Source organism: Crotalus tigris, unplaced genomic scaffold (genome assembly GCF_016545835.1).
Source record: "Crotalus tigris isolate CLP2741 ecotype Arizona unplaced genomic scaffold, ASM1654583v1 scf7180000024514.4999324561:1519799, whole genome shotgun sequence".
Taxonomy (NCBI): Eukaryota; Metazoa; Chordata; class Lepidosauria; order Squamata; family Viperidae; genus Crotalus; species Crotalus tigris.
Genome location: NW_024100687.1, coordinates 776816 through 791788, shown reverse-complemented (window position 1 = coordinate 791788; position 14973 = coordinate 776816). Strand labels below are relative to the sequence as shown.

At 39.7% G+C, this 14973-nt stretch overlaps 1 protein-coding gene across 6 annotated transcripts in view; it reads left to right on the top strand.

The window, feature by feature from the left end:
- CUX1 (cut like homeobox 1) overlaps nt 1-14973 on the top strand; it is a 372829-nt gene that overhangs the window by 214469 nt on the left and 143387 nt on the right. For all 6 annotated transcript variants that reach the window (XM_039333966.1, XM_039333967.1, XM_039333965.1 and 3 more), the window contains exon 8: nt 988-1054. In XM_039333966.1, the coding sequence (XP_039189900.1) occupies nt 988-1054 (67 nt within the window). The remainder of the gene's footprint in view (nt 1-987; nt 1055-14973) is intronic.

Here is a 14973-nt window from a genome sequence, read left to right as displayed (position 1 = left end):
CAGACCACTGATTTGATGGAACTAAAGTGGTTCAAAGGTCTAGGCCTTAAATATCATTGAAACAACTTGATCTATCTTTTTGCAGAGTGGGAGTGATTTGCTTTTCTGCATTCCCAACTGAAATCTTTATGCTGATTTGTGGATGCTTTGGGGGCCAAAGATGGATGTGTTATAGCATTGTGTATGTGTGTGTGTGTTGCATCCTATATATCGAAAGAATATAAGGAAATTATTCCCACATCAGCAAAAATATGTCAGTATTTTTGCCATTCAGTAGCAGCAAACATAAATTTCTTAGTAATGTAATGGTGGTCAGGATTGACAGCCAAAAGTTGTGGTCTTAGGTAAGTAAGCACTTGGGATCCTTGGAGCCATTATGGAGCTTCAGATGGGGAGAGATGTTATATAACAGTATGTGTCTCATCTCAGGATCACAGAGAAGCTTGGAGTGAGGTGGAGAAGTTCTCTGACTTTGCCCTGACTAGATGCAGTAGACTGATTTTTCATTCACAAAAGAAATGAATGCCTTTTCTCCTGCTCATCTCTTTCTATCGGAGCTTGTCTCAGCTTATCACCTTATGCTCATCTACCAGAGCTGCGCGTCTGTCCCCATTAACTTCCCACTCAAAGTTGAAATAGGTCCCTAGATAACTGTGAACAAGGGGTTCAAGTCACAAGAACCCATGTATAAATGGCATACAGTTTCACTAGATGAAGCAGAAAAAAAGATCTAGAAACTTTCACCATTCGTGAAAAAGAATGGTGGTTGGCTTTGAATTCTTTGTGTGTCTGTGTGTATTTTCTAAAGAAAAGAATTCAAAAATGCTTTTAAGCATTGTTTTTCTGAAATGTGATTTTGTTTGGTCAGGGAGAAGGCTTAATGTAAGATGATTTTTCAGAAAGAGAATAGTTCATAGCTCAATAATAATTGAGTAGCTGCTGTTACTTTAAAAAAAAACATTTCTTTTTTTCTTTTCCATCCTTCAGCCTTGGAAAAAACACAGACAGAATTATTTGACCTGAAGACAAAATACGATGAGGAAATGACAGCAAAGTAAGATCTTTCAACTCTTCTTCAGCACATATGACTTTTGTTAACCTTCTGCTATCTCTGAGGGCAAGGGTAAATACAGATACTCCTTGAGTCACAATAGTAATCGGACCCGGAATTTCTGTCACTAAATGATGTAGTCATACAGCATGATTTTATATGATTGCATTGTTTAGCAACAGCAATCCTGGCACTCTCCATTGCTGTCATTAACCAAATTCCACTTGTCATTCGCCAAGGAACCATCCCAATCAAAGCCATTCCAGGCTTGGTTCATCCCAGCCCCAAACCTCAGCTCTTCCAATTCTGGGAGTTGAAGTCCACATATTTTAAAATTGCCAGGGTTGAGAAAAAGTGATCTATGTGCAACCTTCTCCTGATTGTCTGAGAAGAAACATGGATAAGGCCACTGAAATGTTTTTCCCCCAGAACCTCTCTTGAATTGGAAGCTGTGTGATGACATAAGTTATGCTATAGTAGAGAAAAAGTGGGAACCACTCAGAGAACCTTTACAGTTTCTGTAAAACAGGTGGCAGCCAAAACAGCTAATCCAGTTGGGCCATTTCCTGGCCCCATTTCATTTTACCCTGATCTTTGAGTTAACAATGCCCTCAGGAAAGCAGTTCAGTGTGGCTCTATATTTGCTTGCTGATTTGCTTGTTGAGAGCAGCCTTTCCCAATGTGCTGGATGACAACTCAAATCATTGGCTTCGCATGTATGAGAGTGAGTGATGAGGCCTATTCTCTGGCACATCTGGAGGTTTGCACCATTTGTAGCCACTGTGTCTCTCCATCTGCCAGCCTTCAATAAAAGAAAAATTGATTGTGGTTTTAATTCTTGAGTGCATAATGAATCTGAGGTAAAATTGTGTTCGGTGTGGACTTGCATAATGTGAGAATGTATTAGAAACGTCAGTGTTTGAAGGATACTGTTGCCTTTCAGTTTTTTTGTCAGAAATTGAGCAAATAGGTTCTTCAACGAGAGGAACAATAGAAGCAGCTATCCTCCCAACAGGAAGCTGCAGCAGCAAAATGCCTAATTTTTATGAGCCCAGGCAAGGCAATGACACCAGGCCTATGTTAAACTCTTCTAAGAATCCTTTGCAGTATATAAGTATTTGGAAAGTATTCTTGGAAATTTTGCAAATGAGAAATTGTACATTGGCCTTTTGTCAGCTGCAGGAATAAGAAGCTGATAGTGACTTTATCCCTTCTTTATGACAAATTGAGAGTAACTTTACCCTCACTCCACTTTTTTAAAATGTTCTTTATAGGATCAGTTCCAGTTTTGGAATTGGTATCCAGAACAGTTTCAGGTCAATCCATCCTCCATTTTGAGATTTGAGATTTAAACCAAAAAAATTAAAAAGTAGAGAAGATACAATGGCAAGGGGCTGGGCTGTTTTCTTAAACTGTTGTTTTATTATCCAGATGGAAAACTGCCAGGATTTTGAGGATTTATTTTTTTATAGGGACATTTCAAGATGCATTATCTCAGTTTTGCGAGCACCCTAGGGCACAAAGCAGAATGAAAATTCTGAACTCTGCTGTTGGGGAGACAATTTTCTAAAATGAAAATAATGATGTTGTGTTCAACCATGTGCAATTATATGGCACTTTAGAACATTTGGGTGCACAATTTACAGCCCCCAAAACTTGGATATGGCTCCAAGAACCCTAAGCTGCTGACTAGTAATTTTAATGTGCTCTGTGTGAATAATTAATAAGCAATATTAAGCCATATTTAATTTTTACATTCTGGGCTCATTCACCCACTTGTAGCACTATGGTCCCTGATCCCAGGCAGAAGAGAAAGAACTGGAGAAGATAACAAAATACAAATAGAATGACTGTGGCAAAAGAAAGCAAAGGTAGCACCAGTAGTAATAGGCTCCTTGGGTGCAATCCCAAAACAACTGGAGCACCATTGGCATTGATAAAATCACAATTGGTCAATTGCAAAAGGCAGCTTTACTTGGAATAACATATATCAGTGGTGGCGAACCTATGGCACGGGTGCCAGAGGCGACACTCGGAGCCCTCTCTGTGGGCATGCACGCCATTGCCCCAGCCCCGCCTCCCCCACGGCCCCCTCCTCACCAGCAGCCCCCCTGGAGGAGAGTCGCCTCTGGGCAACAGGGACAAGACTCCGCCCTCGCACCCCACAGCGTGCAGATGCTGCGGGGTGTGGGCAGAGGACATGGCTGCCATGGTGCTGTAGGGCTGCCTGATGATCTGCTGCAGCAGGCCATGGAGGCGGTGCGTGGCCCTGCAGGCAGGGGGTGGGTGGGGGCGGAGCAGGCAAGGCAGGAGGCGGAGCGGGGACAGGGTGGTGTTTTTTGGGCACCCAATCTCTAAAAAGTTCACCATCACTGACTTATATCATATGACAATACTTTTAACACCCTCAAACAACAATATCTGCCTATCTCAGGTCCTTGGGAAGGACTCCAAAGCTGAATAAAAATGCCCAATCCAGTCTAAACATCTGGCTGACTGTGCAACCAACCAGTAATAATATTTTTGGTATCTTTGTTGATATATGCTGGCAATTAAGATTTTCACTGTTGTGCTAGGACTAGGCCTTTGACCTTTTTAATTCCCAATTATGTTGAACATATTTTTTATCTCTTATTCGGTAAATTGATTTATGGCCTAAACATGCAGTATTAACTACTTAATAGAAAATATATCCTTCTCCTCTTTATGGTGGTGGTTAATTGTTAGTTATTTTGTTATTATTATAAATACCTGCAAACAAAACCTTGCAACCCTTCCTTCCATCTCTTGAAATGAAGGTGTTAATGGACAAAATAAAAATGGCTTTCTAGCATGTCAGCTGGGTTCTCAGAAGCTGAAATCGACAAGACACCATTAGTAAAGTTTTCCATGTGTAGGCTTGAAATAAAATGTAATTAGGGCTTTATGTGCAGAACAAGGGTCCATTGATGACTACAGCTGGTCTTTGTTTTCTTCTGTCACTGAGTGTGGGAGGTAAAAAAAAAAAAAGTGGTCCTCTTCATGTTTATTAATGCAGGATTCCTGAGACAAATGGCAAGCATAGTTTAATGTTTGTTGGAACATGGAGGGGCTTGCCAAAATAGTTGTGTAAGAAAATTTCAAGGTTTTCAAATTGCGGCTGTTTCTGAGTTAAAAAATTGGATGATGTGGAGCTGCATGTTTCCATATTAGAGGCAAGCTGAGCAGGAGAAAGAGTTAGCAGAAAGGGTAACTGTAGAGCAATGTTTCCCAACCGTGGCCAGTTGAAGATGTGTGGATTTCAACTCTCAGAATGCTGATTGGGGAATTCTGGGAGTTGAAATCTACAGATCTTCAAGTAGCCAAAGGGCCAAGGTTGAGAAACCACTGGCTTAGAGGAACCGAGAGTGAGAAGGAGAGTTGGCACCAAATTGATGAGAAGGGTGAACTGGAGAGGGAGAGATATGGCTGATTTGATTTACAGACTATGAGCAGAGAAGGGGCAGAGCTGTTCAAGTAGCAATGAAATTTGCAGGCAGAAGAATCCAGGTTTAATCTTGGCATCTCAAGAAGTAATCAAGAAAAACTATTCTTTGGCTCAGACTTTGCAACATTTTACTTAGTCAGATTAGACAATATGCATCAGCAAGGGCAGGGATGCATGATCTGTTTTCCAAGCAAAACATCACGGATCAGGGATCAGCAACCTTTTCAATAAATGGCTAAAATTTTCAGTTCAAAGTTTTCTGAATGGCTGCCATTCAGTTACAAACCCTGCAGATTAAGGATGATCAGCATTTGTGTAAACCGTTCAGTCTCTCTATCTGCACTTATTCTAGAGAAGACAGCTCAATATTTGGAACATTTATCTTAACCATGAATCTTTTTCATGAATTTTGTATGAAATAAATTCTCTTTCTTGTAGTGCTTTTACAGTGGTACCTCAGTACTCATCATTAATTAGTTCCGGGAGGCACGATGAGTACCAAAAATGACAAGTACCAAACAGATTTTTCCATAAGGAATGATGTATTAGTCATCCAGCAACCAACATTGAACAGTTGTAGTTTGCACGTTGAGTACCAAACAAATCATGAGTACTGAGACAAACTTTTTTGCATCAAAATGTGTCAGATGAGTTTCAAAGCAGTTGTGTATCGAGATAACACTGTGTTTAGAGTACTCCAGTACAGTATTGAGGTTAATAACTGTTTCCTCTAGCTTGCCTAAAATGTTACGACCTATCCATCGTTTAAACATCTGGAAGGGCTTCAGGTTTCTGCAGTCCAGAACAGGAGAACCTAGGTTTTCAATTCTGATTCAGACACAAATTAGTTGCAGGGTTCACACATCATAGCAAACCCATGTTACAGCAGCACCTGAAGAAAAGCACAAAGAAGGAGGACTTTATGAATATGATAAGAGGAAGTAGGTTGTAAGCTAATCCACCAATAAGATTGTCGCTTATCACATCTACAATTTGAGCTGTAGAGATTTAATCTATTTTACATAGCTTATCTGAGTGAACTGGCTCAACAAGCTATTTGTAGAAATGATGTTAACACCTAAATGAGTTCCATAACTAAATATTAAAAAATAATTCACAGATCTAATCCAAGGACAGTCAGAAATTACAGTAATCAGAAAAAAATACTTTGAAGGGGAAAGTTGGTGTTGTTTCAAATCTCAATACCTCATCAGTTTAGATTTATGATTTATCAGAACTAAAATGATTTATATATATGTTTTCTGGCTATAGCAGAAATGTTGCCAGGAACACTGGGGATCATACAGTCAGAAAGGGATCTGTAGAGTTATCCTCTATTCTGGGGAATTCCATTTTGTTGTGTGCTTGAGAGCAGATTTTACATTTTCCCTTTTAGCTGTCAGATTCTCCTTGTTCAAATGTTTCTCATTTTTTCCACCCCTCTGTGCACATATGTTCACTTGGCTTCAATTTCTGAAACCCTGTGGTAATGTTTCTTTTTTTAAAAGTTTAAAATGCCAATTTTTATGAAATGCATTTGGTTTTGTTTTTACAATGTTTCACCTGAAGATTTATAATTTTACAATGAGCTGGTCACCTAAACCATGCCCAAATTCCCCTATTTTGCATACAGCACTAATAAGCTAGTAATTATATGTGAGCACTGAGTATATCTCCACTCTTCCTTCATCGGGATCTGTGTTGTGCCCTCTTTCACAAACATTTTCTGCTGTTGCTTGGTCACTCTTGTAAAGTGTCTGCATGTCTATGTACGCATTTTATTTCAGGGTATCTGTGTTTCTCTGTACATGTATACAGACAGATAGAGGGGTAATTGTAGTGGCAATTAAATTTTATTCAGTAGCACCACTTTTAAATATGTTCTGCATCTATAGATGCTGCTTACTATGCAACTTGATGACTTCAGTCACAGGATGACAATATTATTAAGCATAAATGTTTCGTCCTTATCTGAAACTGAAAATGGGAATGGAAAGAATAGTGTCATAAGAACATGACTTGTTCCATAATGTTCCTATCGATGTGCTCTCGTGTGTACATATACATACACAAACATACATGTACACACATTCTTTTCTTCCCCCTCCCCTTCTTTCCATCGAAGCAAATGTAATATCACTGAGTGTAGCCAGCTGTGAACAAGCTTTCAGATTAGAAAAGGTTTTCTTCCTGAAACAAAAGGGGGTGGAATTGAACCCTTTTGATTTGTTTCATGGTTTCCTTGTCCTTTCTTCAGCTGCTGTTCGTTAAGGAATATCTCCATTTGCCAGTGAGATGGTGAGACATCATATACTTCCCCGCCGGTGCTCCTTTTCAGCCATAGCTGAGGACCATGGCAAGCCCAAGACATGCATTTTTAATGTGGAACTTTATACCCTGGTCTTGGAGCATAGCAGTTGTGCAGCCCTCTCTGGAGCTTTAAGATTTAAGGCTTGGATGAACAAAGCCCAGGCTCAGGATAGTCTGCATGAGCCAACATTAACCCTTGCCTCCACAACATAGAACAGTAAATTTCCTTACAAAAAAGGGCAGGAGAACATTTCCAATGGTTCGTGTATTGAATGCTTACTTTTCAGCAATGCAAAATTGATTGCATTGATACCTTCGACAACTGTTACATTTTTTTGCTATTTTAGAACATTTCCTTCCTTTTGAATTGCTAGATTCCTTCCCCGCTTTTTTAAAAAAGAAGTATAGGACTTATGGAGGGCTGAATGTATACAAGGGTCTTCTAGTGAATCAACCAATGGTGTCTTTTCCACTGAGTTTCCACATCTCTTCAAACAATTTGGATTTTCCTTAAATTGACACTAGTCTACTCCTATAACAAGATCCAGTACTGGATGTTTCATTGGGGATGTTACTTTAAGAAATATCATCATAGGGACTAATAACAACCTTTTAGAGTTCTCCCTGCCCTTCCTTTCTTTGCTGTACTTTTATTTGTGTATCTACTGAAGAATGAGAATTACAAACTATAGACATTTTTAGAGGTGTAGCTGCCTTAGTCTGTCACAGCAAGGTCAACAGGTAGTCAGGTGACACCTTAAAGACTTAGTAAATTGTCCTGATGTCCATCATTATTGCAGCCTTGGCTTTTCTAGTGCATCTTTGCTGCATTTAACATATCTTCATCCTTGTCTTCTCCACTACATTAAAGTTCTTGAAAGTTTGTATGAAAATCTTTTGGGGTTAATTGGGACAAGATTTCTTTAGAGCAGCATTTCCAAAGATGCACAAACACCAGTCCCAAATTAGATTCACAAAAAAAAGATATATTCTTCATCAGTTTTTCCAGTCAATGGGAATGTGGGACAAACATAGAATTGCACCTAATGGCTCTTATCTGCACATGGAAAATTTCCCATCTTGGTAGGAATTAGTCAGCATAAAGGGGGGGGGGGTTGGCATCCCCATTGCAAAACTACTTTCAATAAAAATTTGTTTCAAATTCCAGATTTCATTATTCCTCTGAATCAGTATTATTCAACCTCAGCAACTTTAAGTTGAGTGGACTTCAACCCAGAAATTTTGGACTCAGTTGTGGGCATAAATCGAGGTCTACCTGTAAATAATACATTTATAGCAGCAGCAAATTTCTTGTTATTCTTTTGGGTTGATAACTCAAAAATTAGTTTACAATTCCAGCTACTTTTGTACCCACACCTCTATGCACTGTACCTTTGTAGGGACAAATCTTTACTTCAGATATTGCTATATGTACTCACCTGCATATAGCACTCTCTGGAAATAGTGCAAGGCATCTCCAGAAATAATCCTGGGTGTTGCCTTTTCTGCCACATAACTAATATGTTAACAACTGCATAAGACAAAAGACAAAGAGAGGAAAGTTACATCTATAGAGTTCCCATCCATAATGGTAAAAGGAGTTTTGTGCATTTAAAAACGTGATAGTGAGAGATGTTAACTTCAGAGACTGGGTACAAAACAGGCAGAGGTGTTAATGGCACTCACGAAGGATTTATTCTGGAGGATTTATTCTTGAGCGGTGTTTAAAGTGTTTGCCTTGAGCCCTTTTAAATCACACTCACATTTTCAAGTGATATCCCAGAAATACATTTGTGCTGCTTCTTAAATCAGAGCAAGGGCTTGCACTTCAGCCAAAAAGTTTTCTCATGAGACCAGCAGGGTAAGGAGAAAAATAATAGTATAGTAATAATAATAAAAAAAGGCTGTTAAGAAAAGGCAAAAAAAATTGTCTGGACAGGAAAACTCCTTCAGAAGCTTAGTTACTGGGTTACAATCAGCCCATAGAAAGGCCTGAGAAGTTCAGCTTTTTTCATAAAGGAATTGGCAGGAGTTTTGCCCTGTTTCCTGACCCCAATTGCAGTTGTTTCCAAGTTGGATCATAAAATTCTTCCTGACATCACTGAACTCAGGAATTCTGTTTTTACAACAGGAAGGTGCTCTGATTTGAATCAAATTATTGGGAGGAAGGGCAATCCTTTTTTGCTGTGTCATTTCCTGACCAAAACCTTTCTGCTTTTTTCTGAGTATAGGGCTACACGTAATATGCCCACATCTCTGTTAGCTTAAGTAGAAGGAAAAACAAGTCCATGTTCTAATGGAAGTTTTGGCCACGGATCATATGTGGGAGAATGTGAAGAACATTTTACCAACCCCGGACTGATCAAAATCTGATTTAATTTTAAGAGCAGCTTTAACTCTTCAGAAGAAAATAAAGGGTCCTGCAAGAAGTCTTTTAAGCCAGATTTGATCTTCAACTTAACTCTATCAACTGATGGGCTAATGTAACTTTCCTTGTCTGACCATAATGGCTGAAAAATGTTGTGGAAACGTTTAGCCCAACACATCTGGAGAACACCAAGACAGAATTGTATGAAGGTTGTGTTAACACAGAGTAGCGGATTAAGGAGATATCATTGTCAGTGAAGACTAGAAATTATTTGGTGCCATTTGCACCATTCTTAAATAGTGAATAGCAGCCATTCATTTATATTGAGGAGAAACAAAGCTGGAAAATTGAAAATACAACCAGACAAAGACAGGAGTCACTTTCTGCTCATTGGACTCACCTCTTCATATAATATTGTAAAACGTTGCTCATTCATCTACATATCCCAATTTCAGATTTAATTTTTAATGCTAGTATGTTAGAGCTGGGGTCCCCACTACCGGGCCTTGAGCCCTTGAGAACCGGGCTGCGGAAATGCTGGGTGAGGGTGTTTGCACCCACTCACTTGAGCAAGGGGCAAGTGCATGTGCGTGCGCTCTATTTGCGCAAGTGGTGGGTGCGCTTGCCCGCCGCTCATGCAAATGGAGCTGTGCTCATGCACACTTGTCTGCCCCTTGCACGAAACCATCCCCCCTCTCTTCCCCCGCCAGTCCACAAAGCTGGAAAGATTGGGGAACTCTGTGGCACAGGAATAGATTTAGTTAGGCTGCTACTGTATATTTCAAACATATAACCCAGGAGCCGAGGCAATGTTGCTCTCATGGTGTGCCTATTTTGTCCTTAAGGCATCCATAGAGCCACTAGAAACTCATTGAGGGAGGCTTGTTTGTAAATACATTAATATGATCCATAATTCTTGAATGTGAGCTGTATATTAAAAGTATACAGTGAGCCTAAATCCAATCAACAAAACAGTTAACTGATTTTATCTAATATGTTACATCAATGCCATTTTCTGGTTTAAGCTGATGGTCTGTGACACATATAATGCCTAGGTGATGACTGGATTTCCATAACATACAGAACCACAAACTGTTTAACTCCCTTTTAACCTAGTCTAGTTTGTTGTGCAAACTCAACCAATAGGTTTAGTATCTGAGTGAGATGGAGAATGTTTTACTTTTCTCAGTACATCACAAACTTCTAGTCCGCTTGGTTTTCTTCTGTTACATGCCAGGTTAGCTCCATCCCTTGATTTGGTCCAGTGACTGTTCTAATGCAGATATCAAAAGTAAGGCAGCCTGAGCAAAGTGGCTTTGGCAGAAGGAGGGGTGGGTAGAATGTGTACACACACAAGGGGCCAGATTGTCTGTTCCTATCGCCATTGTTTTCATAACACTTCACAAGCAGCAAGAGAAATGGCCCAGCCAGCCAATTTATGAGGAAGCCCCATAAAAGGAGGTTAGTATGGAGGAAAATCTTGCGCTTGGCGTTTTTAAAAATTGCACTGTGTCTTCTGTAGGTGGAGAGCAAGCCTCATTCTTAAGCTGAAAGCTGAGAGGAACTACATTCTTGTAAAATCTGCCCCATGTGCTGGTGCACCCAGAACTAAGTATTGTGCTGCTACAATCAGACTACATTCTGGGGTGCAGCAGGCTCTTTATTGTGAGCTTAGAGAACATTGAGCCATCTTATTCTACCATCACAATTTGGTCTGTGTTCATAAAATGCTGAAGAAGTATTTTTAATTGTACTTTAAGCACATATCTAAGAAGCCTTGAAGAAGGGGCATGAGAGAGGCCTCTTTCAGCTCTAGAAGCAAGAAAAAGGTGCAATCCTGCCATTGAATTGACACAAGAGAATCTTTATTCCCCATAGCTTGGGTAAACTGAAACAAAAAAGGAAAAGGAGGGAAGGACAGGCAGGTTTTTCTGGCTTGCCTTTGTTGTTTTAATCATATGAGAAAGGTATAATTTGGTGACACTTGTTAGAGTCTTCACAATCCAGCATCATTTGCTATGACATTTTGTAGTCAGGAGGCAAATCTTTCTAAGAAGAGTGTGTTTTGGTGGATCAGATCAGGCCTGTCAAGTCTATTTTACTCCTATTCTGGTCAGCCAAATGCCACCAGTTCAGAACAACTGGTCTGTCTTTAAAAAAAAAAAAGTTGTACCTCTGACTTAGTTGCTAAATGGGTCCACTAAATTACTCCTAAGAATAATTAGTCAAACATTGATTTAGGGATATATTGGTTTTCTGAAATGCTGCCAAACTGTCTTTTGGAATGGTATCACCCCCAAAGATTTGTATGGCTCCCATCCTAATGACATTCAGAAAGTTACTCAAAACTTTGCTGTTATCCCAAATCTTGGGGCAGAGTACTGGTTGGCCTATGTAGCATTTTTGTTACATAGAATATACCTTCTTCTGGGTACTTCTATTATTATTGTAATTCTCCTCTTGTTCTTACTTTTTAAAATCTAGGTTGCACAGAGTCATCCTGGAATTGGGCAGCCTCTAAATTGAATTAAATGAATAAAAAGGGTAGATGCGTGGTGACACTGCTGCTTCTCTCTCATCCTTCTCCGTCTTTCTAAAGGATAGGTAACAACAAAAACGGTTTAATACAAGCTGTAGCTCTACACCAGTGGTTCTCAACCTTTTTAATGCCGCGACCCCCAACCGGTCGTAAGTCAAGGACTACTCAACTGGTTGTAAGTCGAGGACTACTGAACTGGTGTAGCACCGTTTGCAGAATGGGACTTTTGGCGGTCTCAGCAGGGCAGAGACAGCCTGGACAATTCCTATCGTCTTTTGAAAACCAATAGAATTAGACTCTATTTAAGAGAGTCTATTCTATTGGCTTTCAAAAGCCAATAGAATAAAAAGGAGTAGCACAACTAAGGAAAAGGGGAAAAAAATGGCAGACTGCATTGTTTGGCGACCCCCGTGAAATGGTCATTCGACCCGAAATGGGGTCCCGACCCACAGGTTGAGAACCACTGCTCTACACCATCTCATCCTGTTCCCCAGTGCTATTTCAACAATTCAGAAGTGGGGTAGTAATATCAGACTCCAACAAAAAAAGCAGACACAAATTAAAGTATTTATAAACTTTTCACAACCACCTTTCACCAAAGGTAACTTTACTGTTTGCTGTCAATGTGCTGAAAGTTCATGTTTCTGCAAACATTAGCAATCACTGCTTTCTTCTTTTGGTGGGAGGCAGCCTTCCACAGTTCCTAGAACTGTGGTTATTGGAAGCTGGGGGAGGACTCTTAAGGAATGACAAGGGGTTTTTTTGGGGGGGGGAGTTAACAAACATTAAATTAGCAGCTTCTTGATTTTTCATAGAAGTTCATTGTTTAATTACAGGAACTATGCCTGTTATTTCAGCAGGTTTGTGGCTGATCATAAAAATTGCAAGCATTCCTCTGGCAGACTAGTTGTTGGGAGTTGGAGCAGACACAGCGGATGTCATTACTTCAGAGGGGAGAGTAGGAACAGGCTGCACAAAACTGTATATCTCCCTACTTTTCTCAAACTCTAGTACTCATCCTATCTTTAATCATGATTTTGGCATGGACATTAGATATTCAACAAGCTGCTGTATAGTTTTATTTTGTGGTGATCTATTGTATATATGCTGATATGCAACTCTGTGGTGGGAACAGTCACTATGATTTTTGTTAGTATTCCAATGAAAAGAAGGTGATGAGTTGCTTGCAAAGATCCCACATCAGTTTTTTATTGTACAGATGCAGAATGCACGTTCATATATCCTGCAATAGCAATCCATTTCTTGGAACTATGTAAGTTGCCATCTGAAGAGTATGGAGTATATTTTCTGCTGAACCAGGATTCTTTACCAACTTCACATTTTATTTCAGTGGAGAACCAGGTTAAAGATATTGCTGAAATATATTGAGAGGGAGTTGAAATTAGAAGATGAGTGAGTAAGCAGCATTTAAGCCTTCAATACTTCCTGGTACTTTAGGTTTTTGGCTCATCACAAGTTGACCTATTGTTTTTTATAAGGCTTTTTCACAATGCTCTTAAGTTGCATTCAGGAGTCATCCTAACTGGATTCTGTTGACAAAAGGAAATAACAATATGATTCCAGGGACTTTGTTGACACCTTTCAGACTAATAATTGGGAAGCACTCCATGGGTTGGTCTCCAACCAGATGACAGTGGTCAGAGAATATGGAAGTTGTAGTCCAAAACATTTGGAGAGTACTGGATTGCTTGTCTATGCATTCATGTGTGGAAGCAGCCCACATGTAATGGCATCATTCCTAACTGGCCCCTGAAGTACACTGTAATATTTGTAAAATAATATTTTGTGCCATATGATTCTCACTCAAGATAGTGAAATGACACACACATACGCATTATCATTAGTACTCCTTATTCCCTTGAGTATTGGAAGGGGTTTCCTTTCAGTTATGAAATCCCAAGACTATTGGATTAGTTCTTTATTTATACCCTTCCATTCTATTCAGAGTACTCCAGGCATCCCAAAAGCACTCCAAATATCTACTATTACAAAGAAATAAGTCTTGGATGGCTGGTCGGGTACGCTTCTAAAATGGTATGGATACCACCACACGGGATCTCGGTCTTCTTGTAGTCAGAAGCTACAGGCCCTTCAGTTCCGTAGTCAAGATGTTTAATGTTAAAGTGTAGTATGGAGCAAAAGAGAGAAAGATTTGAAGAGCATTAACATTCTCTCATGCACATTCTAAAATAATGCCTGCCAAACATCCAGTATATATTATCTAAATTAATCAGATGAATTTTAGACCATTGATTATGGCCTGAGCAGGGAGTTGGACTAGATCAGGCATGTCAAACTCGTGACGTGACATGATGTCGCGTGACGTATTGGAGCTTTTTCGCCATTGCCAGCAATGGGGTGGGCGCGGCTCTAGTATGATGAAACTGGCCCACGGGCCGGCAGTTTGACACCCCTGGACTAGATGATCTCCAAGATCCCTTCCAACTTGATGATGATGATGATGATGCCTTTAATTGGATGATCATCCTGGTTAGCATAATATCTCCTTTGTTCCTTGTCTTAAACCCTGCCTGTGTGTCTCAGAAGTCCTTTGAGACAACAAAGTAGCTCATTCAAGTGTAGCTCATTTAAAACTGGTGTTTACGAAGACTGCGTTCTTTCTCAGAATTTCTACTCCCCGAGGTGGCGCAGCAGTTAGAGTGCAGTACTGCAGGCCACTTTAGCTGACTGTGTTCAGCAGGTCAGCGGTTCAAATCTCACCGGCTCAAGGTTGACTCAGCCTTCCATCCTTCCGGGTAGGTAAAATGAGGACCCAGATTGTTGGGGGCAATGTAAATATATATATACATTGCTTACTGGTGTACACCACTTAGAGAGTGCTTGCACTTAAAGCAGTATATAAGTCTCATAAATAAATAAATAAATTTTGTTTTAAATCATTGTCCAAATTGCATATGTAGTAGTCAGCTAAATAATATAAAGTCCTTTATTTTTTGGCATGTTAATATAGCAAATATTAAACTCTCCAGCATACAGCTTAATTCTCCAAGCTGCAATTTTAGAATAGATTCTTGCACTTTTTTTCCCCCTTGAAGATGAATGAGCCTTGAACAACCTCTGATTATTTTTTTTTTAAGGTCACATATTACACTATGATATGTGTTTGTTTCTAGGACACATGGAAGACCATTTCTTGCATTTGTTTTGCTCTCTTCTATTGTTTCTTATACTTCATTTGGAAAATTAATACTGTGCTA